Below are 23706 nucleotides of genomic sequence, written 5' to 3'. Positions count from 1 at the left end.
CCGTGCCCAGCAACGAACCCAGTCAAGAGTCTACAGCCGCACCGCCCACTGAGCAAATTCGAGAGCAGACAATCGTTGAAGATGCCTCGGTAACGGCGTCCGCTGCTCCCGAAGAGGCTGGCGAAGACGAGTGGGCTGTCCCTGTGTCCAAGAAGTCCAAAAAGGGCAAGAAGGCGAAACGCGTATCTGTGCCCAGCTCTCCACCGCCTGAACCTGTTGGCGAGTCCATTGACTCCGTTGAGCCCGTGCAGGGACCACCATTCGATGAACTTACGGAGCGACCTTCAGCAGCGCCCGAGACCGAGCCGCCAACAGAGCATCCTCCTGAGCAGTCAATAGCCCAACAAGCAAGGGAGGTCGATATTCCATCTGCGGCGCCCACAGAGACAACAGGGGAAGACGAGTGGTCATTGCCTAGCGCCAAGAAGAAGGGCAAGAAGGCGAAGAAGGGAAAACGACTTTCTATGCCTGGCAGCCCTGCGCCTGAGCCTGTGCAAAGTGAGCGAGCGCCCGAAGTTTTGGCACCCGTGAAAGACTCTGCCCTCGACAAACAAGCAGAGGAACAGGTGCCGTCGCAATCGACAGTCGCTCCTGTGTCTGTGGATTTCCCAACACAGCCAATTATCGATGATGCTTCAGTTGCCCCAGATGCTGCTGGTTTTGAGGCAGGCGATGATGAGTGGGCCGTTCCTGTCAGGAAGAAGAGCAAAAAGGGGAAGAAGGGGAAGTCTGTCGAGGTCCCTAGCTCGACGCCTACAGAACCCGGAACTTCGATCGATCCCGAGTCCACAGCCGAGCCTGCAGCCGAGCCTTTCCTCTCAAAGGAGCACGACATCGAGACTGAAGACTTCGGAGCTGTAGAAGCGCCTGCTGTTGTCAGCCAGTCAATCGAGGGAGACGCTGGGGAGCCTAACGCAGCACATGCTCTGGCTGCTCAAGAAGTTTTGCAAGAAGTGCCGGCTGCACCGTCCCAACCGGAGGAAGCCGGCGAAGATGAGTGGGCACTGTCGAGTGGCAAGAAAAAGGGCAAGAAGGGCAAAAAGGGGAAAAGAGCTTCGCTTCCAATGTCTCCACTCGCTGCCCCTGAGCCTGAGTCCACAATCTCGCCCATTCCTGAGCCGTTTACATCCACTCAAGATCAGGACATTCAGGTGGAAGAGTCAGCTCCAGTTGGTCAAGAAAGCGAGAGACCGGGCGACCTGTTTGCGAGCAGTCAAGAGAAGTTCCCTGCAGAGGCCGGTGAAGACGAGTGGGCCATGCCGAGCAAGAAAAAGAAGGGAAAGAAAGGCAAGCGGGTGTCTCTACCATCCTCTCCAGCGCCTGAATCTGGTCCTGCAATCGACTCGCTTCCAGTGGAGATCAGTCAAGAATCGCCAACGCGCGGCGATGTCAATCTCGAACCGTCCGTTGCAGAATCGACAATGGAGACAGGCGCCAGGACGATCGAGCCAAGCCTGCCTCCCGCAGTGGAAGCGGGTGAGGATGAGTGGTCAGTGCCGGTCAAGAAAAAAGGCAAGAAGGGGAAGAAGTCGTCGCTGCCGATTACGCCTATGGAACCAACTTCTGAAACCCTCGCCAGCCAGGCCACATCGCAATTTTTGGACGAGTCAACTGTAAGAGGCGATCCAGAGATTCCGGCTTCATCCAGACAAGCGATCGGTGAACAGGCGACTCCACAAGAGGAAGGCGAGAAAGAAGGCTTGTCTCTGTCCAACTCGCCGCCGGGTTTCCATGAGACCGAGGGACAAGGCGACTCAAACGAGGAGTACTTCATTGACCCAAACGATGTTCTCAAATACACGTCAGCTGCGTCCGTCCAAAATGAGCCTTCTGTGGCGGAGACGGAAACACAAGGGAATCAGGCACAGCGACTTTCTCAAGAGCCAATGATGTCTGACGTCGAGCCTGAGACACGAGAGACGCACCCTTCCAGTCCTGTAGAAGAGTTCATCGACCCTAGTGACGTCCTAAAGTACGCGGCAGCTTCTCACACGGAGAAAGAGCCCATTTTGGGCGAGCAGAAAGCCGCCGCGCCGACTCAAGAATCTGCGTTGCCTCAGAGATCTGTCTCGCCGGTTCCAGAGCCAGTCGTCGAGCAACCTTCTACTGCAGAGCCATCCACCCCAGCTGACGATTCCGACTTCAACCCTGTGCTTGCGCCGGCAAAGGTGTCCAAAAAAGACAAGAAGAAGGCCAAAAAGAAGGGCAAATCGCAAGCTTCTCTCGCCGACTATGCTCCGCTCGACTCGTCTCAAAACGCGACAGACACCGAACCTCTCCTCGCCCGCGAAATCCCTCGGGAGCCCTCAAATGAGCCCTCGACCGAACTTCCAAGCGAGTCCAAAAGCTTCCAGCCTCCATCTCCAAAGGTTCCTACTGCCACGACTGAAGACGAGTGGACCATGCCTGCCAAGAAGAGCAAAAAGGAGAAGAGGAAGGCAAAGAAAAGTAAGGGCACTTCTTCGCCGCCGTTGCCTCCTCACGAAGGGGATTTGATGGCTGGTGTCGAGTATTTCTCGCCGACCGAGGAGACGGGCCGGGGATTGCATGACAAGTCCCTGAGCCTTGGGCACGTTCAAGATGCTCCTCCTGTCGTGGCCGAAAAGGCGACTGAGGCCGATAGATCGGGCCTACCTAAGACTGAATCTACAGCTCCAATCGAGACTGTTGGAGGGAAAGGGTCGCACCAACATGCAGAGACACTTCGGTCCGGAGAGGCTGGTGCAGGTCTTGCAGAGCCTGTTGTCGAGACACCCTTCGCCCATGAGGACCTCCGATCCACATCTGGCCAGCAACACCTCGAGACTGACACAAAGGCGCGTGAGGAAGGTACAAGGACACCAAGTCGAGACGTCGATTTCGCTGCCACGGTCGCCGCAGGCTTAGAAGGCGCCGGTCTCGATGCGAATCTTGTTCTCAACGACCCGGCGTTTGCGGAGCGCAAGAGCCCGCCTCGCTCTGTTGGCGAAGCAGATCCCGAAGAGGTTTCCATTCCAAAGCGCCCGCGGAAAAAGAAGGATGCAGGTGCCGCGTCTCCACCGGTTGAGCAAGACAAGTCTTCTCTACCTGAGGACAAGTTGCCTGGTCAAGATTCAGCTTTCGATGCTGCGCTTTCCTCTGTGCTCGCTGATCCGACGTTCAACAGACGGACTCCCTCCCCAGATTCTGCAAAGGAGGCTGTGTCAGATGAGTTTTTCCCTTTCCAGAAAAGGCCCAAGAAAAAGAAGGCCAAGAAGAACGCTCCTGTGGAGGATTTTCCCGAGGCCCAAGAGGATCTCAAAGATCGAGGAGCTCCGGTTAATGAGCAGACAAGCATTCAAGTCGATACCGCCAGGGACAGTGCGCCCACTTCGGATCCCAGCACGCCATTTGAAGAACACATGACTGAGTACTTCCCAGTCGGAGCTGCTCATCCGGCCGCCATCCATGTGCCTCCGCCTCCGCCACTGCCCAATCTCGGAGAGTACGAGCCATTCCAGGAACCAGACCGTGAAGAGACTAAGAGTGAGGGGTTGGGGCTGATGGGGATGCGAGGTTTGTCGTCCAAGTCTTGGGCAGATCAGATGGAAGAGGAGGAAGAGAACATGGCTTCAAGCCTTGATGAGAGAAAGGAGGGGTTGGGAGGTGGACTTGAGACAGCAGCAGTTGGAGCTGCTGTCGTCGGTGCTGCTGGCGTGGCAGCCCTGAGGCATCGGAGTGGAAAAGAGATGAAGGAAGTTGGAAGGAGTGGTGAGGCATCTGGCATTGGCAAGTCCCCCAAAAGCGATGCTTCCAAGAGTGCCCACGAGAGTCCGATGTTCCCTGGAAGACCGTTCTCGCCACCAACTCAAAGCAAGGTCTCGCAGCTGTTCCCAGGGCTAGAACGAGTCAAGAGGCGCACTCCATCGCCCCGAAACTTTGAACAAGGCGTCCCAGAACGAAGAGGGTCGCCAGTCAAACAAGACAAGAATGCGGTCAGACTCACTCAACCGATTCCATCGAATTGGGACACTCCAGGTCCCGTTCGCGACAGCGCAGTCACCATGAACGACACGCCTCCCATGGTCATTGACCCATTCCATGATGCTGGGCGGGACAGTGGTTATCATGATGACTCGAGAAGGGAGTCGGCACATGGTGCCGGACATTTCCTCGCGCCCGTCCCTGAAGTTGAGGCTCATCAGACCGAGGACCCTTTACCAGCATCAAGCGCCCAGGATCAGGTTGCGGCGTCGCCAACGGAGTCAGTCACAACGACCAAGCAGCGGTCATCAGCATTGTTCCAGTCATCTCCAGGATCCACTGAGACTCCGGTAGAGCCTCAGCGGCTCGCCGAGCCGGCTGAAGTATTTCCTCGACAAGTGACAGAACCAATCACAGCCCCGCCTGAAACTACTGGGCCTTATGTCTCCATCTTTGGCGATGGCGTGCCTAGGTCGGCAGACAATCCGCCTCAAAGCTTGACACCTCCAAGAATGCGGTCACCACAGCCGCTCGACACGATCAGAGAACATAGCCCTGAGGATTCTCCATTGGCCAAGAAGGGCAGACCTCTATCTGATGTGGGGATGCCCGAACATGGACTCAAGTCCATGAGGAGATCTGATACCGAGGACACGGAGGTCCCACGAGTCTTGGGCGAACATCATGGGCCGCCCAAGAAGATTTGGTCAGGGAAACAGCCAGACAAAGAAACTGGTCGCGCACGAGGTGCGAGCATCGGCAGTGATGTGGCAGTCTTGGGTGGACAGCGGCCGTCGAGTGCGCAAAGTGACCGGTCTGCTGCAAGCAAGGGCGAGTTTGGCAGCATATTCGCGCGCATCAAGACACCTGAAATGCTCTCGCCTGCAGGAAGCGCCCTCAGCCAGCGATCAGCAACTCCTCCCCTGCGGCGAATCAACAGAGCCATGTCAGGTGACTTGAGAACGGCCAGTCTGCTTGCCGAGGCCAAGACGTCGACGCGCCAGAAAGCTCAGGCCGCCGCTTCCTCAGCAACCACCGCCACTGCCGGCCCGTCAACATACGACCGCGTCCACGACAAGGGCAAGGGGCGGGCGTTGACCATGAGCGAGGAATATGTACGTGTCCTTCTTGCTTTATTTACCATTGCATTTTATTGATGCTAACATTCTTTGCAGGAGGGCTGGGGTGATGCGCCAGATACGCCTCTGTCGCCGAACCGGCCGCCGAGCATCCGCAAGCGCCAGAGCATGCACATCATGGACCTCGAGACGCGTCTCGATCAACTTGTTTCTGAAAACCGCTTGCTGCAGGATGCCAAAGCGAGGGCTGAGGAGCGTCAGCGCGACTCGACGGATCAGCAAATAGCCGAGGCAGTTCAAGCACGTGATGAAGAGCTGCGCGCCAAGGATGCTGAGATAGCCTCCATCAACCAGACACTGGCTAGTTTGAGAGAAGAGATTGCCCGTCTTACCGAAGTCAATGCCTCCCTTACTGCCGCCAACAAGAACCTTTCCGAGGATACCAATCAACGCTATGCTACGCTGCAAGCCGAAACTCAGCAAGCCCAGGAGCAGTATGAGCAAACAACTGCCGACCTCGACCTGCTTCAGCAACAGTACCGACATCTCCAGGCCGGCGTCGAGGGCGTCGTTCGCGACGAGGTCAACTCTCGCTTGAGAGAAAAGGAATCCGAAATTGCTCGACTCCACGGCGAGCTTGCGGACGCCACAGAGCAAATCAAGACGTTGCAGCAGCAGATCCTCGGGTCTCAGCAGGGCGAGACATTCCTCGAGTCCCGTGACGAGGACTACTTTGATCAAGCCTGCCAGCAGCTTTGCCAGCATGTGCAGCAGTGGGTGCTTCGCTTTTCCAAGTTTTCAGACACCAGAGCCTGCCGGCTGTCCTCGGAGGTGAGGGATGAGAAGATCGAGACTCGACTCGACAATGCCATTCTCGACGGCACCGACGTCGACATGCTACTCGCGGACCGCGTCCGGCGGCGCGATGTTTTCATGTCGGTCGTCATGACCATGATTTGGGAGTACGTCTTTACGCGGTACCTGTTCGGCATGGATCGCGAGCAGCGCCAGAAGCTCAAAGCGCTGGAGAAGCAGCTGTCGGATGTGGGCCCTCAACGCGCCGTTGCACAATGGCGCGCCATCACTCTCACGCTGCTTTCGCGCCGCGAGAACTTTCGATATCAGCGCTCGCAGGACACTGAAGCCGTGGTGCAGGAAATTTACAACACACTATCAGCGCTGCTCCCACCACCCTCCAACCTCGTCGACAAGGTACTCGACTCGCTGCGCAACGTCATGCGCCTAGCTGTCGACCTGTCCATTGAAATGCGCACTCAACGCGCCGAGTACATCATGCTGCCGCCGCTTCAGCCCGAATATGACAAGCACGGCGACCTGCTGCGCAAAGTGCACTTCAAAGCGTCGCTCATGAACGAACGCTCAGGCGAAACCACATCCAACGCGGACCTCGAGGCGGCGCACAGCGTCGTCAAAATCGTGCTTTTCCCGCTCGTCGTCAAAAAGGGCGACGACCTGGGCGACGGCGAGGACGAAATCGTCGTCTGCCCCGCTCAGGTGTTGACGGCCAAACCAGCCCGCGACCGCAAGGTCGTCCGCGTCCTCAGTGGCGCCATGGAGATTGACGACCGCCGCAGCGCGGGCAACGCTAGTCGCGCGAGCGCGCTGCCCGCCGATGAGGGGTCAAGGAGTGCCGTTGATCTCGAAGGGGGTTTCTAGGCCGCTGGCGTTTGGGGTCTGGATTGCTAGTCGTGCGATATGGGCGTTTTTGATTTCTTTGTGGGTGGATTCTTGCTCTTCTGGGTCTGACTTTCCTGGGTTTCCTTTGCTTTTTTCTCTTCTCCTTATACATTTTTAATGACTTATGCCTCTCCTTGGGGGTTCGGAGCTGGAGTGGAGTTGGGTGGGAGGCGGGACGTGGTATATATATTTCTTTGGGTGGATGATGGAAAAAGATGCGAGCGCGCATGGCCTGCAGACGATCAGTTGGAGAAAACTCTGCACAGCAGACACTATGATGGATATTGGGCATATACGATAACAGCGAGCATGAGGTAGCAAATGATGACCTGATTATGATGAGAGGGCCTTCTTCCTGTGCTTTTTAAAATCCCCTTAGTCCGCAAATCACTCTTCCAGACGTACGGGACGGCTGCCATTGAAATGCCCACGACCGCTAATCCACCACCAGCCAAAACTAAACAGAGCAATCGCCGCCGCCACAACAACAGCGTAATTCATATTCGCCGCATCGACTGGCCAATGCGTCGGGAAAAACAGGATTACGCTAATAAACAGCACCCAAAAGCAAGCAACCGCGTTGAAGAGCTTGCTCCACCTGCCCAGGGTGTACGGACCGGCGGCAAAGGGCGCCACGGTGCCTCGGCCTTCGTAGACGCGCCGCGCGACGATGACGGCCACGTAGCTGAGGTCGAGGGCCGGCGCTGTGATGTTGAAGATGGAGTAGATGGTGCGCCGCGAGCCGATGCCAATGAGGTTGAGGCAGGCGCAGAAGGTGACGACGAGCCACACGGCGTTGGTGGGGGTCGAGGTGTGCGGGTTGATTCTGCTCAAGTGTCTATGGTTTCATTCAGCGAGGTGTTCATGGGGAGTGTCTAGGGGGAATATGGTTGGTTGGTTGACCACGTACGCAGAAAAGGGGAGGCCGTTGTCGCGCGCAAAGGCGTACGTCATGCGCGCGTTCGCCAGCATGGCCGAGCAGCCGGTGAAGAACTGGATCAGGACGACAAAAAACCACATTGCCGTCCCTCCTACCCTTCCTCCTGCGTTGAGGAAGATCTGGGCGACTGGCAGCCCCGTCGCCGAGTTCAAAATACTTTCCGAGTCTGTGAGGCAGAAGCAGAATGTAATGGTCAGCATCCAGCCGACGAGACCAGAAACGAGGATGGCCAGTCGGATTGCGAGTGGGCCGCGCATTGCGGCGTCGTGAGTCTCCTCGGACATGCTTGCTGGTGTCAGTGGGACGGATGTCGAGCCTGTTGTGGGGTGCTGAAGACTTCTTACTGCGTCGTCCCGTCGTAATCTGTCATTGTCCACGCCACGGATAGAAAGCTGTATCAGTCAGCTATATGATGCCTTTTGAATGGGGGACAGGGGAACAGACCCAAGGAGAAATGAGAAGCCCCGATTGCCCCATCCAGAGCCATCCGTCACTTGTGTAAAAACCCACTTCGCGCTCTGCTTGTTCGGAGTCAAGACGAGTAGCGCTATGCAAATGCCGATTGAGGCCAAAACTTGACGCTCATCAGTACCTTATAGAGCTGTTTTATATTGAGCCTCACCATTTATCGGAGCGAACCAAAGCACGACTCTATGGAGTGCCTTCGTAGTTAGAGAGCAAACAATGCCAAAGAGACAGAGGATCAAGATGGCGAGGAGGACCGTCTGTACCGCATTCCTATCCAAACCAAGATCAGAAAGGTGTAATACCAAGGGCTCAAGTCTCGACTGATACATACGGCGTGAAAGAATGACCACCGTCATGATGCTGGCCTGAAGTCATAACCACGGCCGCCAAAATCATCTGCGAGACGCTGTACGCCAGACTCGCAACGCCAGCCGCCTGCCCCAGGAAATTACACCATCCAATGACCCAGGCCCAGATGGCCACGTGCTCAGGCGGGACGACGTGCTTTGCGACAAAGTACATGCCACCGGCGGTGGGATACGCCGAGACCAATTCGGCAACTGCGAGCAACCAACATCAAAAGCTGGCTTGAGCAACAAGGACTCGAGAACACTGTACCAGAGCTTGCTATGCACATGGCCATGGTGCTCCCTATGAACCAGGCCCACACGGCAGTGGCAGGACCGCCGACGGCGATGGGGCTGCCGAATGTGGCAGGCACGGAGCCGAGCACGCCGAGAATGGAAATTGCATAGGATACCGTCGACCATTTGGTGAATTCTCGCCGAAGCTCCTGTAAGCTAACAGTCAGTCATGGAGTGCTGAGGGGGCTGCATGGGTAATTCTGGAAAGGGGGTCTTCCCTGGGTATATCCCATCCGCGCGAGCAAGCGCTCGTCTTCATCCTCAATGGTCGTCATGATGCGTTGATTGTCGCCACCGACGGAGGAAGATGTTCGCAAGAAATATTTCTCATTCCGGGCCGATTGGATCCTCCTGCTATCTAAAATCTGCAGTGGTGGTATTTGTGTCAATGATGGGATGGGAACTGGGACGGAGCGCTTCTTAGGACACGTACCTATCTAGCCATATGAACTGGAAAAAGAATGTCAACAAAGGCCCATGCCCAAGATCGTGCATTACCTACAAAAGACACATACTAGTGATGCAGTTCTTGTAGTTTGAAAGGTGTTGACCAAATCGAGATGGATGACGAGAAGAGGGGGAGGTCCTCAGGACCCGTGACCGAGAGACAACCTTGAAACACCTGCAGCTCAAAGGCGGTGTGCAGATTACCTCGCTCCATAATGATCTGAGAACTTCACATTCCAAGTTTCCTAGTGTGGTTAGTTTCCTCAAAATTCTCACTGCAAAGAGCATCATAGCAGGAGTAATCGTGCTGGGTTACGCGTCGTTCGCAGCGAACAAAAACGTCATGAAACATGGGATTGTTTCGGAAAGCTTTGAGAAACGGCCTGGGCAAGCCTCGTCTTGAATTACTAGACGCAAATGTGCAACTTGCTGGGATATCAAATCAACGCCCTTCCTAGTTCATGTTCCCAACCCCAAAAGCCCAAATTTGCAATCGTTCCTGGCTGCAGAAAAGCAGGGAGCCAACGTCCGAAGAAAGAAAGAAGAATCCTGACCATGTATCATGAAAGCGTCAGCCATTCCTGTACCCTGAAAGCAGGTCTCGAACTCGTCCCTCTCAGTAGGGACTGTTGACAATTTCGTTACGAGACAGGTAACTGCCACGGGTGGCCCTCCTAGGGGTACCGATCCGAGTCGGCATCGCAATGCTTTCGCGCGTGGGTCGCCGCAAAGCGCGCCTGCTGACCATGTCGACTTCGTTGGGAAGAGCCACGATGACGTTCTTGTCCGATCCAAAGCGGAAGTTGTCCGCCTTGACCTCCTCCGCATAGCGCTTGATGCTGTACGGGTCCTTACGGCCCGCCAGGACCTTCTTAAGGCTCCACGTAATCACGAACGGTCCACTTGCCGTGATGATGTTCGTCTCCTCGCTGTCAACGCCCGCGTTGAAACGAGCAGGCGTGAATGAGATGGGTGCCTTGGTTTCGTGCTGGAACTGTGCAACGTGGGCCGGGGTGAGCGCAAGGCGGCGGGGTTGAGGCTTCGCATCCTTGGGGAAAGACTTCTCAAAGCCAAGCTTTCCTTCGTTCTTGCCTTCTGTCTGGAGCGCATCGATCAGAAGCAGGTAGGTTCTCGTAGTTGCGAGGATCCAGCGACCATCAGCAGACACCTCGACGCCAATGATAGGGTCACCGATTTGAGGGAGAGCTGTCTTAGCGTTGATTCCGAGACGATCAAACATGCGAATGTCGCCCTTGTTTGACGCCACTGCAATGTAACCCTTCTCAGTTGTGGCGGCAGCAGAGAAATCATTCTTGGACGTGTACTGCTTCAAATCGGAGTCGACCAGCTTGTTGCCCGAAAGGCGAGGGTCCACACGATATAGGGCGTTGCGGGAAAGTCCAAGGAAGGTTTGTTCACCCGTCATTTGCGAATATTTCTATCCTCCAGTCAGTGACACGGTTCAAAACATGCAAATCGCTGCAGAGGGAAAGTACTTTTTCGGGTGCGAAAATGTCCAATGGAATGTCCTCATGAATCTTCCACTCGTCGACCACCTGACCCCTTTCAAGATCCATGCGGTACAAAGAGTTGGGGTTGTCGGGATTCTGGAGGATCATGTCGCGATCTTCCATATGGAGCATGACCTTCTTGGGGCTGAAGAGTTTGCCTTTGGGAGTTTCCACTTTGGAAATGTTCGTAGAGAACTCCAGATGATTGTCGTCGGTGTGCTTGAAGACGCCAATCTTGTGGCCTCTCACGACGAATGACCTGTCGTGCTTGTATCCGACGGCAAGCTGCGAGTTGACATTGCCATCTGCTTCTTTCGGCACTGCGTCATCTTCGTCATCGTCCTCGTCCGACTCCTCGCTTCTCGCGCGAGGTCTGTCCTCTTCTTCCTCATCATCTTCATCTTCCTCTTCTTCCTCGCCCGCCTGCTCGTCCTCTACAGTCAAGTCATTGAAAGCCTCGAGGACATAATCGCGTTCGTCGTCCTTGGTCTTTGCCCACTTCACTTGGTTGAGATGCTCCCACAGTGCTTGCATCAGACCCTGCTGGAAGCGTTCCTCAGTCTCCTGGTCTTTGAAGCGCAGTAGCCATGAGTAGGCCGAGCCATCCTCAGTGTAGTGGTTGAAGATGAACGAGAGGTATTCGAAGTTGAAAACGGGGTTGACGTCGGGGACAACGGGCTGACCCAACCATTCCTTGTCATCGCCGGCAATGTGGAGCCAATAGTCCCAGTTGCCAATCTCGGAGACTGTCGCAGTCACCGACTGATCCTGAAGAATGAAAGCGCCAGACTCAAAGTCGAAAAGGTGCAGTTCAGCCCTTTCGTTCGAAAGGACCTCACGGGCCTCGGGCTGCGGGCGCGATTCGGGAGCAGCCGTAGCTTTCTTGGAGCTCTCGGGCTGAGGAGCCGGCTTTGATACCATGGTGTCGATCGTTGCGGCCGGCTGGTCGAGGCTAAAGCTCGATCTACCCAAGTCTGGAGAGGGCGAGGTCGTAGGTGAGCGGATTCTGGGGCTCGATACAGGACTGGCGTCCGGAATAGCCTCCTCTTCGAAAGAAAATTGTTTGAGGTCCTGCTCGGTTGCGTTGGTGTGGCTCTTGCGGAACTTCCTCTCGTATTGGCACTGGACCGCAACCAGTTCAAATGAGGCGATGGTTGAAGCCTGGACGGAGCTGTCGCAAACAAATTCCCACAGGTCACCTTCGTCTCCGCTGAGATCTTTCCAGGCAAAGACCTGTTCTCCGGTCGAGCGCACGTCTGTTCGCAGGCGCAGAGCCTCGTCAAGCAAAAAGGTTCGCTCGTCCTTTTCGAGACCGGTGCCCTCGACGTTATCTGGGTCCTCTTCTTCCTCGAGCAGCTCTCGTTCTCCTTCTTCGTATGCGCGTTGGATCACCAGCTGGTATTGGAATTCTTGGCCAGTGCGGCGGATGGAGGCAGCAGCGTCTTTAAAGATGAGCTCGGAGTAGCCTTTGACAGAAAGCGGGCGAACGAGGTAGAGTTGTCCTTGGGGGATTTCGATGATTGATTCCTTGGAGCTATCACCAAAGAGGAGCTTGCTCACTGTGGCGGTCAAACGGATTAGCACATGAAAGAGAGCGGGCAGTGGGGCCCGGAAAGCGGTGAAAGATGAAGCAGTAGTTTACCATTGCGTAGCATAAACATGTCGGCGGACGGGTGTGGGTGGAAAAAGGCTGGAGAGCGTGCCGGTGCAGCCTTACCTGTGTCCTTGGAACGAAGGCGGCGGGGCAACGGGAAAGACAAGAAGCAGGCGGCGTGGAGGGTGGAAGCGACTGGACAACGGTGGTGGAGGGGAGAGCAGCCAGGTATTGTGCCGTCCAGTCCTCGCGCAAGAAAGACAACACGACGCCACACTGCTGCCTGCGCCACAGCCTGCACGCTCCCGTCCCATCCTTGGATATCGAATGAAATGCCCTTTTCTTTCTACACAAATCTAATGATACAGCCTATTTTACTGTGATGACTTTTTCGCCGTACCCTTCTCAACCTCGGCAACCTTGTCCTCAGTCTTCCCCCACTTCATTCTCGCCTTGATCCTCCGCCTGGCCTCTGGTCCCGACTCGCCAAACAGCAAATGCCTCCCTTCGCAGTAGCCAGCTCCGACGTCCTTGAAGGGCTGCTCCTTCTCCCACAGTTCTGCAATCTTGGCCTCTTCCCTTTCTAAGCTCGCAACTGCCATCTTGATATCCTCGGGCGGCTCCTCTCCCTTCTTCTCTGCCACCTTGAGCGCATGCATGAGGTCACCATCCACCCGCGCTGCGTCGCGAAGTCGCTGGTTTGGTGCGGTGCGTCCATTTGCAGCTTGTTTGATGTCTCTCTTCAATCTCTCGTATCGCAGCTGGGCCTGTCGCTCCTCTTCCGTAGGGATCGGTGGTCTTTCCGTGATGGACGTGCCGAAGGGCGAGATGATGGATGTCACAACGTGACGAATGGTACGCGAGGTCCTGTAGCCGTTGCGCAATTGGATCACGTCTCCCTCTTTGACGGATTGGGTTGGATCTGAGCAAAGCACGTGGTACGGCGCAGGGAAATACTGCGACTCGTTAGCTTTGAAGCTCGAACATGTCCAGCAGATTTGGACCAACCTTCTTGATGTGCTTATCCCACTTTTGAGCCGCGATGCGGACCTTGACACATTTGGGGAGTTTGCCGGCAGATACGACGACACCAGTGAATTGACGAAATGCGGCGCCGGGAGTCGGCATTGTGACGGTGTCGTGCGGATCTACGCCAGCCTCGGAGACCAATTCAGTAGGATTTTGACAGAGTTTGAGGGACAGGCGTCGCGACTTGGTGGAGGCGAGGCTACAAGCTTTCGGTGGCCTGTCGCGCCGGTGGAGTGGCGTTTGAGAAGCTGTTGTTCGGTGCGGACTGGAAGCGCGATGTTGCGGAGCAGCAGGGCACTTTTCCAGCGCGACTGGTGGCCCGAGCCCGAGCCCTCACCGCCCTACCTTGCATGCATGCTGGGGTTGGCATTTTGTCACCATCATTTCTTGTGCTCGTTTACAGACGTTTGAATTTTGAATTGCTTCAGTCTCGAGTGAATTCGGGGTATTTATCGTCTGGGGATTCCCATCTGCCTGCGCCTGACAAATCGACGCCCACCCGCGCCATACGTCGATTGAAATCTTGGAAGCAAAAAAGGCCGCGCTGCCTTGAAAACCATTCTATCGTAGGTAGCCCTCGCTTTCGACGTGCAATCATGCCACATATCATCATTGTTCCAGGATACTCCATCACTCCGTCAAAACGCCTTGGTCTAGGCCGAGACTGAATTTGCGCCATCATCACCGTTGGCCGGGGCGTCCAAAAGCGATCCCCGGCGCACATTCAACTTCTTCTCCGCTTGCTCAGAAATCCTGGTGAGCTCACTGACGAAAGACTGGCCCCACCAAGCGCTGTAGAGTACCACGTCAGTCATGTTTCAGTTCAAAATAAAGCCTAGGCGAAACCTACCTCGTGTACTTGTTGACATATTTGGCGAGCTTCTGGTAGTTGAGAGCGCGCTGTTCGGCGCCCATGGTGACAGAGTCATGGATGGCGTCGGCCAATTCTTCAGTGTTCCAGGGGTTGACAATGATGCTGCCGTTGAGACTTTGCGCGGCACCAGCGAACTCGGACAAGATCATGGAGCCGTGGCGTTTTTGTTGGCAGGCAATATACTCGTAGGACACGAGGTTCATGCCATCACGTGTCGAAGAAACCAGACACACGTCGGAAACAGCGTACAGAGCGATGAGCTCGTCGAAGGAGACCGACTTGTGCATGAAGTGGATCGGCATGAATTCGATTGTTCCTGAGGCCATCAGCAAAAGTGTGGGTGGGATTCTCGTCTGTAGACTTACCGAATTTTCCGTTGATTCTGCCGACGAGCTCGTTGACAACAGCGCGCAGGTTCTGATACTCCTCGACATCTTGACGACTGGGGACGGCAACCTGAACAAGAACGACCTTGCCAATCCACTCGGGATGCTCAGTCAGGAACACCTCGAGGGCGTGCAATTTCTGAGGGACGCCCTTGATGTAGTCAAGACGATCGACACCGACAATCAGCTTCACGCCCTTGAACTTGCTCTCCAGCACAGCAATACGGTCCTGGACTTTGGGCTTCTTCAAACCCTCCTCGAATTTTTCAGGATCAATGCCGATTGGAAACGCGCCGACGGTGACGACCTTGCCCTGGAACTCGACGCCGTTCGGAGTGGTAGCGAGGCCCCTGTATCTGGAGTTAGCAACATGAAGCTTGGATTCTTGCACAAAACATACAATATCCTGGAGCAACTGCTCAAGAAGTGGCGGGCATAGTCGTAGGTGTGGAATCCAATGAGATCACAGTGAAGAACACCAAGCAGGATCTCGTTACGGACAGGCAAAATACGATAGATCTCGCTGCTGGGGAAAGGCGTGTGCAGGAAGAAACCAAGCTTGACGTTCTTCTTGGTCTTGCCGATTTCCTCGCGGAGCATGGCAGGGAGCAACATCAGATGGTAATCATGGACCCAAACGAGGTCGTTGTCCTGAACGTCGGCCGCGACAGTCTTGGCGAAGAGACGGTTCGCTTCGGTGTAGGCGTTCCAGGCAGACTCGTCAAACGTGATTTCACCGGGATGGTAGTGGAAGAGGGGCCACATGATGGAATCTACAAGGTGGTCATGTTAGCCAGTGGCTCAAGTGTTTCCCTGAATCTGGTACCTACTGGAAAATCCATTGTAGTGACCGTCGGCCAGGTCGTCATCGAGCATGACGGGAATCGCGTTGTACTCCTCCTTCAATCTGGCCTTCAGACCACCAATCTCCTCGTCAGGCACTTCAAGGCCGGGCCAGCCATACCACTGGAATGTCGTTGACTTGGAAAGACCGCTGAGACCACTGACGAGACCGCCAGATGACATGGACAGATCATATTTGCCCTCTTCTGAGCGCTTGATGGTAATGGGGAGACGGTTGGAGACGAGCAAGAGGCGTCCATTTTCGGACTTGGAGTCGGTGGCTGCCGAAGACATGGTGGAATGAAAGCAGCTGTTGTAGGTCGGAAAGATGAAGGGGGCCTAGGGGGATGGACGGGATCGAAGTAGGAGGAGATTTTGAGGGGAATTGGGCGAGTTGCCAGGTGGAAATAAGCTGAGAAGAGGTGATGTCGATGGCAAAGCAGTTGTTGGTGTGACGGCACAAGTATAGGACCGGGCCAGCCAAGGAAGAAGGCGCGCTTTGGCAGTGGTTCCGTCCGCAAATTTCTCCGGCTTTCCACGAAGATCGATGATCGAGAAGCACAGAGTCGAGAAAAAGACGGACGAAAAGGCAGGGGTTTCAAGGAAGAGCAGACGGGCGTGCAGCCGAGGGCGTTTTCGAGGTTGTGGGAGAAATCCCTTTGGCAGTCTCGCTGGGGGGATGGAGCCAGAGGTAGACAAACAGGCGCGGCGGGAATGCTAGAGGGCGGACCGGAACGTCTGACGTCGTGTCGACGTGCACAGGCACAAGCTGCCCACTTTTTGCCGCAGCAGCTCGAGCCGGGGCTGAACCGACCGATGCAATTGTTGGAATCCGATCGGGCCAGACAGTGACAAGATGATGCTGATTGTCGTACCGGGATGTTGCACCCAAAGAGGCTGAGTTTGGTGACGGTCAATGTTGGTGAACTGGTGCTCGTGCTTGTGCTCGTGCTTGTCTTTTGCATGCTTGATCAAGGAATCCATGCTTCTCCTGCCTGTCAAAGGCGGTGTGGCGATGTTCCAATCGGCATATGTGGCGGTGGTACCGTTGCTTGTGGCTGCTGCCAACTTTTATGCCATCCGACACCGCCCGCTTACCTCATCCACTTCCCCACATCTAGCCGGCAGCTACAACACGCGCACGGCCATAGTCGCGCGTCGCGTCTGCCTTGGACGAATAACAATCCCTCCAATACCTCCACCCTCCAAAGCCACCATGTCAGACTCTGATTTCGATGCACCCCCAAGTCCCAAGCTTGAAAAAGGCCTGCGCAATGAAGTGCGCGTCATTTGGGATACGGGAAACCATGATGGCCTCACCGTCAAGCGCGTGCGCAAAGCCACCGAGGAACGGATGAATCTACCTGAGGACTTCTTCAAGAATCACGGTTCGTGGAAAGGTCGCAGTGATCGCATCATCAAGGGCTATGTGGTATCTTGCCCCACGCAATGACCCGCATTGCTGATTTCGAGACTAAACCATGATACAGAATGAACTCGGAAACCAGAATCCTCCCACCAATGAAGACGCGATTTCTGCCGATGAGATTGAGGAGTCCCCAAAGCCCAGAAGAGGCAGAAAAAAGAACACTGAGCAGCCCGCCAAAGCCCCGCGCAAAAGAGCCCCGGCTCAGCCCAAGTCCGCATCTCGTAAAAAGCGCAAAGTTTCCGTCGAGTCCGACGAGTCCGCCGACGAAGCTGTCCATTCAGTCGAGGAAACAGTCACCGGCGCTGCTAAATTGGACCAACACAGTGACGCGGACTCTGACGTGGAGCAACCCAAGCCTGAAGAACCTGAGAGCAAACATGCAGAAGTCAAAGACGATGGCTCTGACGACGACGAGGCTGACGGCCCCGTTGTATCCGCAAGAAAATCGAGTGAGCCCAGTGACAAGACAGCGGATTCGGAAAGTGAACTCTCCTCTCTTCTTGATGAGGCTCCACCGCCCAAAGCAAAGCGACAGAAGAAGAGCGCGTCAGTCGAGAAGAAACCTGCAAAAACTAAGGTCACCAAAGTGAAGCAAGAAAAGGAGGTGGACCCCCAAGATGCCGAAATCAAGCGCTTGCAGGGCTGGCTCGTCAAGTGTGGCATCCGCAAGGTTTGGGGCAAGGAGTTGAAGCCCTTCACCACGCCCCGGGAGAAGATCAGCCACTTGAAGGGAATGCTCAAAGACGCAGGCATGGATGGACGATACTCGGTTGAAAAGGCGCGGCAGATCAAGGAGAGGAGGGAGCTTGCAGCTGACTTGGAAGCTGTGCAAGAGGGCAACAAGAAATGGGGTCAGTCAGACTCGGAAGGAGAGGACGCAAAGGGACGACCGCGTAGAAGGCTTGCCAGGGGCCTGAAGGATTTGGAAGGACTCATCGATGAGGATGGCGAAGAAAGTGACTGAGACTACACGGGCCAAAGATCGCACCACACCACCTGTCACCACAGTCTGAACTTCTGAATCGCCATAACGCGCGACATTTCGGGCTTCTATCATCCAAGTCCTTGAGGGAACATGGCTCGATCCAGGTTGCTCGCGCAGTCCATCTGTGCGACCAATCCCAACGGAGCGACCTCGGCGCCAATCAGCTCATGAAGCAACCTGCAGGACAACGGAAAGTGCTTGACGGAGTCACGCTCGTTTCTCAACGGGTCTGATTCTGGATCGATACAAGAGTACTCGAATACGCTAGATCAAGCAAGCCTCCAACCCGCACGCCAAACATTGCACTTTCGCCAAACATTATATAGCTCAGCCACGAAGCCACCGGATTCTCAATATCATGCAGCAATAACATCAAATCATGCCAACAACCATGTCAAATTCAGTGTACACGGAAAACCAGGTGTCTTTTTGCCATGCATGCGAAAATGTACTTGTGAATAAACAACTTGGCGCATGGTCTTTCAAAGTGATGCCGTCCCACCCATCCATCGGAACACTGGCTTCAGTTCAAATTTAACTGAGACCCAACTTTTGCTTCTTGATTCTGGGAAATACACCGATCAGAGTCAAGATGGCCGCAACGAGAACGGCCCACAGTTGAATGTGCAACACAAAAAGGTTGTAGCCCGTCTGCGTGGCGGCAGCCACGGTGGCCAGCGCCAGCACGAGGACGAGGTAGCCGGACATGCGGTGATATTTGTAAATCTTCTTTGCGCTGTCGACACTGCCCCAGAGGCCGGGGGTGAAGTACTGCGTGAAGCCAACAATGGCCTGGATGATGATCAGGACGTAAGTGATGATGCCGAGAACGGCATGGGTGGACTCAAAATGGTCGAGGCCGCCGCGGGCCTTGTTGATCTCAATGACAATCAAGCCAGCGATGAGGGCGATGACGCCCAGCTGGTTGAAGCCAAAGTGGACGTAGGTACCATGGCGCTTCTGCTGAGCCGTGTGCGTGGGCTGCAGGATCAAGATGCCCTGAGTGAGGAGCAGGATGCCGGCGGAATTGAGAAGCTTTTGGCAAAGTCAGCTCAGCGCTTCCATCAGATAAGGCAGAGTTTTGATGGGGTGGGTAGATACGCACGGGATGGGCCGAGAAGAGTATCAGATCGTGGGAGAAGATGGCGGACCACACGATTGCGGTAAGCTTGAGTCGGGTCAGTCTTGGGGATGGCTCCCCTCTCTTTGCACGCATGAGTATTGGACAGGGTCATAACAAACAATCCAAATCCCCGCCTGCGCAACAGTGCCCGTCCCGAGGACGAGATTCCAGGGCAGAGGCTTGCCCTGCTGCTGCGACGCATCTCCGGCTCGACCGAGCAGCGGCTCATCCTCGCCGATGCGGTCCATGGAAGACGGATTGGTTTGCGGGATGCCAGTAGCAGAAGCCATGATGCCGTCCAGATGGAAAGACAAAAGGAGGCAGACAGGTTTGGGGGGTCTTTATGGGGGGCAGTCCAGAGCTAGGGTAGGGGTAGACGCGGGGACGGAATAAATCAGGCCTGAGGATGGACGAAGGTTAGCTGCACAGGTGTTGACGACATACATAGCAACAAATGCACCAACTGGACAAGCGCGGATTGCCCAATTACAAAGCATCCTTGCGTCAGCTCCGTTTCGAATCAACGTCGATTGGGCCGCGAGACTGAGGCTGTAGTCTTATCTGATTGATCCCGTGCTCAATCTAACCGTTCGACTCGATGGATTAGGAGAAGTCTTGGGGCTCTGGCAGCAGATGATTGCTCTAGGACGGTAATGCCATCCCGACGAGGCCATCCAAGTCTAGTCCATGCCGTTGTCTGCTTCTAGAGGAAAAAGCAACCATGGAGCCGTCAACGGCCGCCCGCGGCTATGCGCACATGCTTTCTGGGTCTGACAAAGTCGTGGAGTAGCACGCGAGCGCAATGACAAACAATGGAAATGTTTACAAGAAGTTGTAGACAGATGCGGTGCCTGAGCTGACTGAAGCCTGGGACTGGAATGGATTGGATGCGATGCGGGCCGATGCGGCGGAAGCGGCCATGGCTGTCTCGCGAACTTCCGGTTGCTTGTGTCGCTCAGTCACCACCATCACTCACTCACAAGCCCTCTCTACAAACACCACCCAAGGAACCACCGCTCCAACAATCAACCGCTGCTCCTGATACCTCCGACACCCCTCTACCTTCACTCTCCAACTCCGCCCACCCATCGCAACAATGCAAATCAAGTCCGTACTATTCATACCCCGCCCCACCTCACCTTGACGTGAGAGCTCTCCGGCCTAGGCTGACGCACGACAACAGAGTCCGCACCCTCACCGGCAAGGAGATTGAGCTCGACATCGAACCCGACTACAAGGTACGATTCGTCCCCCTCCAGCTTTATGGACCCTGGATCCCTCGTGGTTTCTATTCAAGCTCTCGCACCTCAACTTGCATCGCCGCGACTGACACCAACGCGCCTCTCAGGTCTCCCGCATAAAGGAGCGTGTCGAGGAGAAGGAAGGCATCCCGCCCGTCCAGCAGCGTCTCATCTTCGGCGGCAAGCAAATGTACGTCACAAATATCCTGCACTCGCCAGCGAGCTTCCACTCCTCCCCGCCTTCCCCGCCGCAAAAGCTGTTGCGCCCGCGCTGACCACATTTTTCTCGAGACAGGAGCGACGACAAGACGGCGGCCGAGTACAACCTTGAGGGCGGCGCTACTTTGCACTTGGTGCTCGCCCTGCGTGGCGGCTCGGCATAAGCCATGTTTGTGGTATCTTGAAGGGGGTCCCATCGCCGGGGTGGCTAGACGGCGAAGTTCAAGAGGCCTTTTGCTCTTATAGGCCAGCGAATACACGATACAGCTATTCCAGCGTGGCGGGCGTTAACGGGCTGGCTTGGATGCATACATTAGCCTTTATCAGCGACTCCAGACTGGTCAGACTGAACTCGGGTGAATTTCAAATCCATATCCTTGATTACTATTGGTTGGGGGTTGACTGCTGCAGCGCACGCAATGCGCCGGGAGAGAAGTAGGAATCCTGCAATCCTGCCATGGATTGTCGAATGAAAAGCTCCGAAAACGCCAGTCCAGCCCATGGGTATTCACGCAAAATCAAATTTCCGTCCCTCATCACTGTTGCCCATTACTCCGTTGCCGGCGCTCAAGTCGAAGATGACGCCCAAAACCTCAAGGTCCAAGTTTCCATCCCCTATCTCCGCTTCCTGGGAGGCATCAAGCAGTTGACTGGCTGCTTTCTTTTGGCAGCAGACGGCGGCGACCGCAATGCTGAATCGCCCTTGGTCTCGTGAGTTCCACTGCTCTTCACTCCGGCCTTGTTGTCCTTCGCTTTCTCATTGGATGACTGAGGCTTTCCTCCGCTTGTCAGCGCCTTCAGCCTCGCCTCTCTGTCCTTGAGTGATTCGCCCTCGTTCTGCATCGTGCTCCCAGTTGAGCTGGCACGCCCCTTTCCGGTTGTTGCAGGCGCCTTTGCTGGAGCTTGCGTTCCCCTGTCTATCGGTTGCGGCGCCCGACTTCCTCCCAACATGCTCTTCGGCGCAGTCAACTGAGAGTTTCGGCGCGATACGAAGTGGTTGGCAACAGTGCGGCGCGCAGAGATCATGTTCTGGGTTTTTTGCTGCGCTTTGGCGATGATTCCGCGTCCCGTCAGCCTCTTCTTTGTTTCTCCAGGTGCAAAAGTGTAGTTCCGCGGGTCTCTCGTCACCGCGTAGCTGTGGCTGAAGGTTTGCGTGCGTCGGTTCCGGGCCGGGTCGAATGCTCGGTTGATCAGAGTACTAGTATTCTTCTGTCTCTCCTTCTCCCCCTGAGCGAGCTTGGCCCTGAGTTCTGCCTTCTCTTTCTCAATCTGCCGGGTCTGCGCTTCTTCCAGCTTGAAGTACAGCTTTGCCGAAATCTTGTGTCTTCCGACCGCATTGACTTTCTCTTGCCAGCCTTGAATGTCTCGCCGAATGAAGATTTCCCACATTGGTGCCGTATCCTCGGCGATGTGGGGACTGTTTTCTTCAATTTCCTTGAGTTGGCTGGGATTTTCGATTTTCTTGAGGACCGGTTCGACAACGTGGAAAGGCATGTCGCCAACGTCGACGATGAGCTGCACGCTGCGCTGGAGTCGCCGCTTGACGATGTCGAAGAGCGAGGGAGCCGGCATGTTGGGATGTATGCGAGCAACAAGGGTGGTTCGGCTGCGGCGGCTTGTCCTCGACTAACGCAGTTCTTCGAAAGGGGGTCCAGTAGAGCTCGCAACCTCACAAGGGTTGAAGACGTATGATCTGATGAGAATGGCCCAATCCAGGGCGGACCCAAAAGGTGAGGAGTTTGTGGACAAAGAATATATCAAGAGAGGGGGAGGAAAGATTGCCAACTGGATGGGGCTGCCGAGTCCGCGCGGCGAAAGGAGGTTACGCAGAAGTGTGCGGGTGGGTGCCGAGGCAAGCACATGTGTCTGGGATACAATCAACAGGAGGACTTCCAGAAAAAACAAATTCAAAGACAAAGTGATCTGTAGAGTTTCGTGAAAGCAAGAGAAGAGGTGAGAGGGTCGTCCTCCGGCTGACTGTCTTACAACGCACGGACCCCTGACGTGCCCGCCGCACCCACCTCCGAACCTCCGCCGTGAGGGACCTCTGCTGGGCTGGCTCGTTGACGATCAAAGAGCACCTTTACATCTCCAACTTCGCACCAAAAACGCGCCCACCATGTCTCTTAGGGACTACTCTCTCCTCGACCAGGCTGAAGAGGGTAACGTTACGCCAATCAATTTCGGGGGAAAAACCGCGAACTGACGAGACATAGATTCAATCCACAAATCGCGTCTGCTACCCATCGAGCAGCGGCCCTTCCAACGCATCACAAAGCGCCTCCTCACAGCCAACTCGCCAATCTACAACCCTCCTACCTCCTTGCCGACCCCTCCACCAGATGCCGCGACTACAGACGAAGACGAGCTCGAGGCCGCGCGAGCCAAACAAGCTGCCGATCGTGAGGCATGGCGAAACGACATGCTTCTAGATTTTGTCGCCCTGTCAGACAGCATTGTTCGGATCCAATTGCTTCGCAACAGCAACGAAGCGGAGCGCGAACGATATGCCGCAGAAAAAGTCAAAATCGAAGCAACATCAGCAGCCATCAGAGATAGTACCGCAACGCTACGCACACAGCTTGACGAAGCACGCGCCACGCTGAGCCGCCGCAAGAAGTACGATGAACTTGCCGAGCGCATCACCAGCAATCGCATGCTTCGCGCGCGCGAGGACCAGGCGGCGCAACTGCAAAAGCTGGAGGCTGAGATTGCAGAACTAGAACAGGAGAGCAGAGTCTACGCACAAACCTGGGCAGAGCGGCGGGAGCAGTTTGGCAGAATCGTCGAGGAAGGCCGACAAATGCTCAGGCTCATCAGAGACGAGAAGGAGGAAGCGGAACGCAAAGAAGGCATGGAAGGCGGAGAGGAGCCAATGGACGATGGCAGCGCAAAAGCAGAGGGCAGTGCTGTGGGCACCCCGAGACCAGATGCCGGGGCTCAAACGCCAAACCCGCACCAGCTGGCTGTCAAAAGCAATCACCTTGCAGTTCACAGTCCCGTGGCAAGCGTCGCAGGCGGAACGAGTCCGGGCCGAAAGGACGAGGAGAGCCACAACGAAGGTCGGGACACTGACATGGTCGAGTCTGGGGAGCTGGCACCTGAAACAGACATTGAAGAAGGCGAGGCGGAAGAGGACCACAGCCCCGGCGGGGACAGGATGGATGTTTCGTAAATGGAATGGATGGGGATGGTGATCAGGATACCCGGTTTGCACGAGCCTCGACATAATGCCATAGCTATGTCAAATCAAA

At 55.4% G+C, this 23706-nt stretch overlaps 10 protein-coding genes across 10 annotated transcripts; 4 read left to right on the top strand and 6 right to left on the bottom strand.

Moving 5' to 3' along the window:
• Positions 1–5189: 5189 nt before the first annotated feature.
• On the top strand, positions 5190–6698 carry BKA78DRAFT_258026 (uncharacterized protein; the record flags this gene model as incomplete). Its single annotated transcript, XM_066885240.1, has 1 exon — positions 5190–6698. One exon carries the CDS (start codon positions 5190–5192, stop codon positions 6696–6698), a length of 1509 nt encoding a protein of 502 aa, XP_066739619.1.
• Positions 6699–7106: 408 nt separating this feature from the next.
• BKA78DRAFT_333520 (amino acid permease) lies at positions 7107–9102 on the bottom strand (the record flags this gene model as incomplete). The annotated part of the gene is made up of 8 exons (XM_066890092.1): positions 7107–7557; positions 7630–7944; positions 8004–8051; positions 8104–8233; positions 8282–8397; positions 8459–8687; positions 8746–8920; positions 9067–9102. The coding sequence occupies 8 exons, from the start codon at positions 9100–9102 to the stop codon at positions 7107–7109; spliced, it is 1500 nt and encodes a 499-aa protein (XP_066739618.1).
• A 732-nt stretch (positions 9103–9834) lies between these two features.
• Positions 9835–12390, bottom strand: BKA78DRAFT_257445 (VID27 cytoplasmic protein-domain-containing protein; the record flags this gene model as incomplete). Its single annotated transcript, XM_066885188.1, has 3 exons — positions 9835–10656; positions 10715–12288; positions 12372–12390. The coding sequence occupies 3 exons, from the start codon at positions 12388–12390 to the stop codon at positions 9835–9837; spliced, it is 2415 nt and encodes an 804-aa protein (XP_066739617.1).
• Positions 12391–12543: 153 nt separating this feature from the next.
• Positions 12544–13706, bottom strand: BKA78DRAFT_39160 (uncharacterized protein). Its single transcript, XM_066893109.1, has 2 exons — positions 13332–13706; positions 12544–13279 (listed from the first exon to the last, which is right to left on the bottom strand). The coding sequence occupies exons 1-2, from the start codon at positions 13449–13451 to the stop codon at positions 12698–12700; spliced, it is 702 nt and encodes a 233-aa protein (XP_066739616.1). The 5' UTR covers positions 13452–13706; the 3' UTR covers positions 12544–12697.
• Positions 13707–14109: 403 nt separating this feature from the next.
• On the bottom strand, positions 14110–15960 carry BKA78DRAFT_39167 (glycosyl transferase). The gene is made up of 4 exons (XM_066893110.1): positions 15443–15960; positions 15013–15385; positions 14592–14962; positions 14110–14542 (listed from the first exon to the last, which is right to left on the bottom strand). Exons 1-4 carry the CDS (start codon positions 15747–15749, stop codon positions 14199–14201), a joined length of 1395 nt encoding a protein of 464 aa, XP_066739615.1. The 5' UTR covers positions 15750–15960; the 3' UTR covers positions 14110–14198.
• A 641-nt stretch (positions 15961–16601) lies between these two features.
• On the top strand, positions 16602–18096 carry BKA78DRAFT_38929 (uncharacterized protein). The gene is made up of 2 exons (XM_066893105.1): positions 16602–16887; positions 16946–18096. The coding sequence occupies exons 1-2, from the start codon at positions 16672–16674 to the stop codon at positions 17846–17848; spliced, it is 1119 nt and encodes a 372-aa protein (XP_066739614.1). The 5' UTR covers positions 16602–16671; the 3' UTR covers positions 17849–18096.
• Positions 18097–18403: 307 nt separating this feature from the next.
• BKA78DRAFT_299289 (eukaryotic cytochrome b561-domain-containing protein) lies at positions 18404–19282 on the bottom strand (the record flags this gene model as incomplete). Its single annotated transcript, XM_066887033.1, has 3 exons — positions 18404–18904; positions 18975–19073; positions 19112–19282. The coding sequence occupies 3 exons, from the start codon at positions 19280–19282 to the stop codon at positions 18404–18406; spliced, it is 771 nt and encodes a 256-aa protein (XP_066739613.1).
• Positions 19283–20088: 806 nt separating this feature from the next.
• BKA78DRAFT_356442 (ubiquitin-like protein 1) lies at positions 20089–20616 on the top strand (the record flags this gene model as incomplete). Its single annotated transcript, XM_066892058.1, has 4 exons — positions 20089–20099; positions 20176–20230; positions 20341–20423; positions 20529–20616. The coding sequence occupies 4 exons, from the start codon at positions 20089–20091 to the stop codon at positions 20614–20616; spliced, it is 237 nt and encodes a 78-aa protein (XP_066739612.1).
• A 451-nt stretch (positions 20617–21067) lies between these two features.
• BKA78DRAFT_299287 (RNA polymerase II transcription factor SIII subunit A-domain-containing protein) lies at positions 21068–22024 on the bottom strand (the record flags this gene model as incomplete). Its single annotated transcript, XM_066887032.1, has 1 exon — positions 21068–22024. The coding sequence occupies one exon, from the start codon at positions 22022–22024 to the stop codon at positions 21068–21070; it is 957 nt and encodes a 318-aa protein (XP_066739611.1).
• Positions 22025–22571: 547 nt separating this feature from the next.
• On the top strand, positions 22572–23627 carry BKA78DRAFT_356440 (Tho complex subunit 7-domain-containing protein; the record flags this gene model as incomplete). The annotated part of the gene is made up of 2 exons (XM_066892057.1): positions 22572–22614; positions 22669–23627. The coding sequence occupies 2 exons, from the start codon at positions 22572–22574 to the stop codon at positions 23625–23627; spliced, it is 1002 nt and encodes a 333-aa protein (XP_066739610.1).
• Positions 23628–23706: the final 79 nt, after the last annotated feature.

The sequence above is a fragment of the Phyllosticta capitalensis genome (assembly GCF_038381095.1).
Source record: "Phyllosticta capitalensis strain CBS 128856 chromosome Unknown BKA78scaffold_11, whole genome shotgun sequence".
NCBI classification, from domain to species: domain Eukaryota; kingdom Fungi; phylum Ascomycota; class Dothideomycetes; order Botryosphaeriales; family Phyllostictaceae; genus Phyllosticta; species Phyllosticta capitalensis.
This window is presented reverse-complemented; position numbering and strand designations above follow the sequence as displayed.

Coding starts and splice junctions, on each gene's coding strand:
- BKA78DRAFT_39167 (XM_066893110.1), bottom strand. CDS start 15,749: ATGTCTTCGGCAGCCACCGACTCCAAGTCCGAAAATGGACGCCTCTTG. Junction 15,386..15,442: donor TCACTACAATGGATTTTCCA/GTAGGTACCAGA, acceptor ACCACCTTGTAG/ATTCCATCATGTGGCCCCTC. Junction 14,543..14,591: donor CAGAATCAACGGAAAATTCG/GTAAGTCTACAG, acceptor TGATGGCCTCAG/GAACAATCGAATTCATGCCG.
- BKA78DRAFT_38929 (XM_066893105.1), top strand. CDS start 16,672: ATGTCAGACTCTGATTTCGATGCACCCCCAAGTCCCAAGCTTGAAAAA. Junction 16,888..16,945: donor GCATCATCAAGGGCTATGTG/GTATCTTGCCCC, acceptor ACCATGATACAG/AATGAACTCGGAAACCAGAA.
- BKA78DRAFT_39160 (XM_066893109.1), bottom strand. CDS start 13,451: ATGCCGACTCCCGGCGCCGCATTTCGTCAATTCACTGGTGTCGTCGTA. Junction 13,280..13,331: donor GGGATAAGCACATCAAGAAG/GTTGGTCCAAAT, acceptor AACGAGTCGCAG/TATTTCCCTGCGCCGTACCA.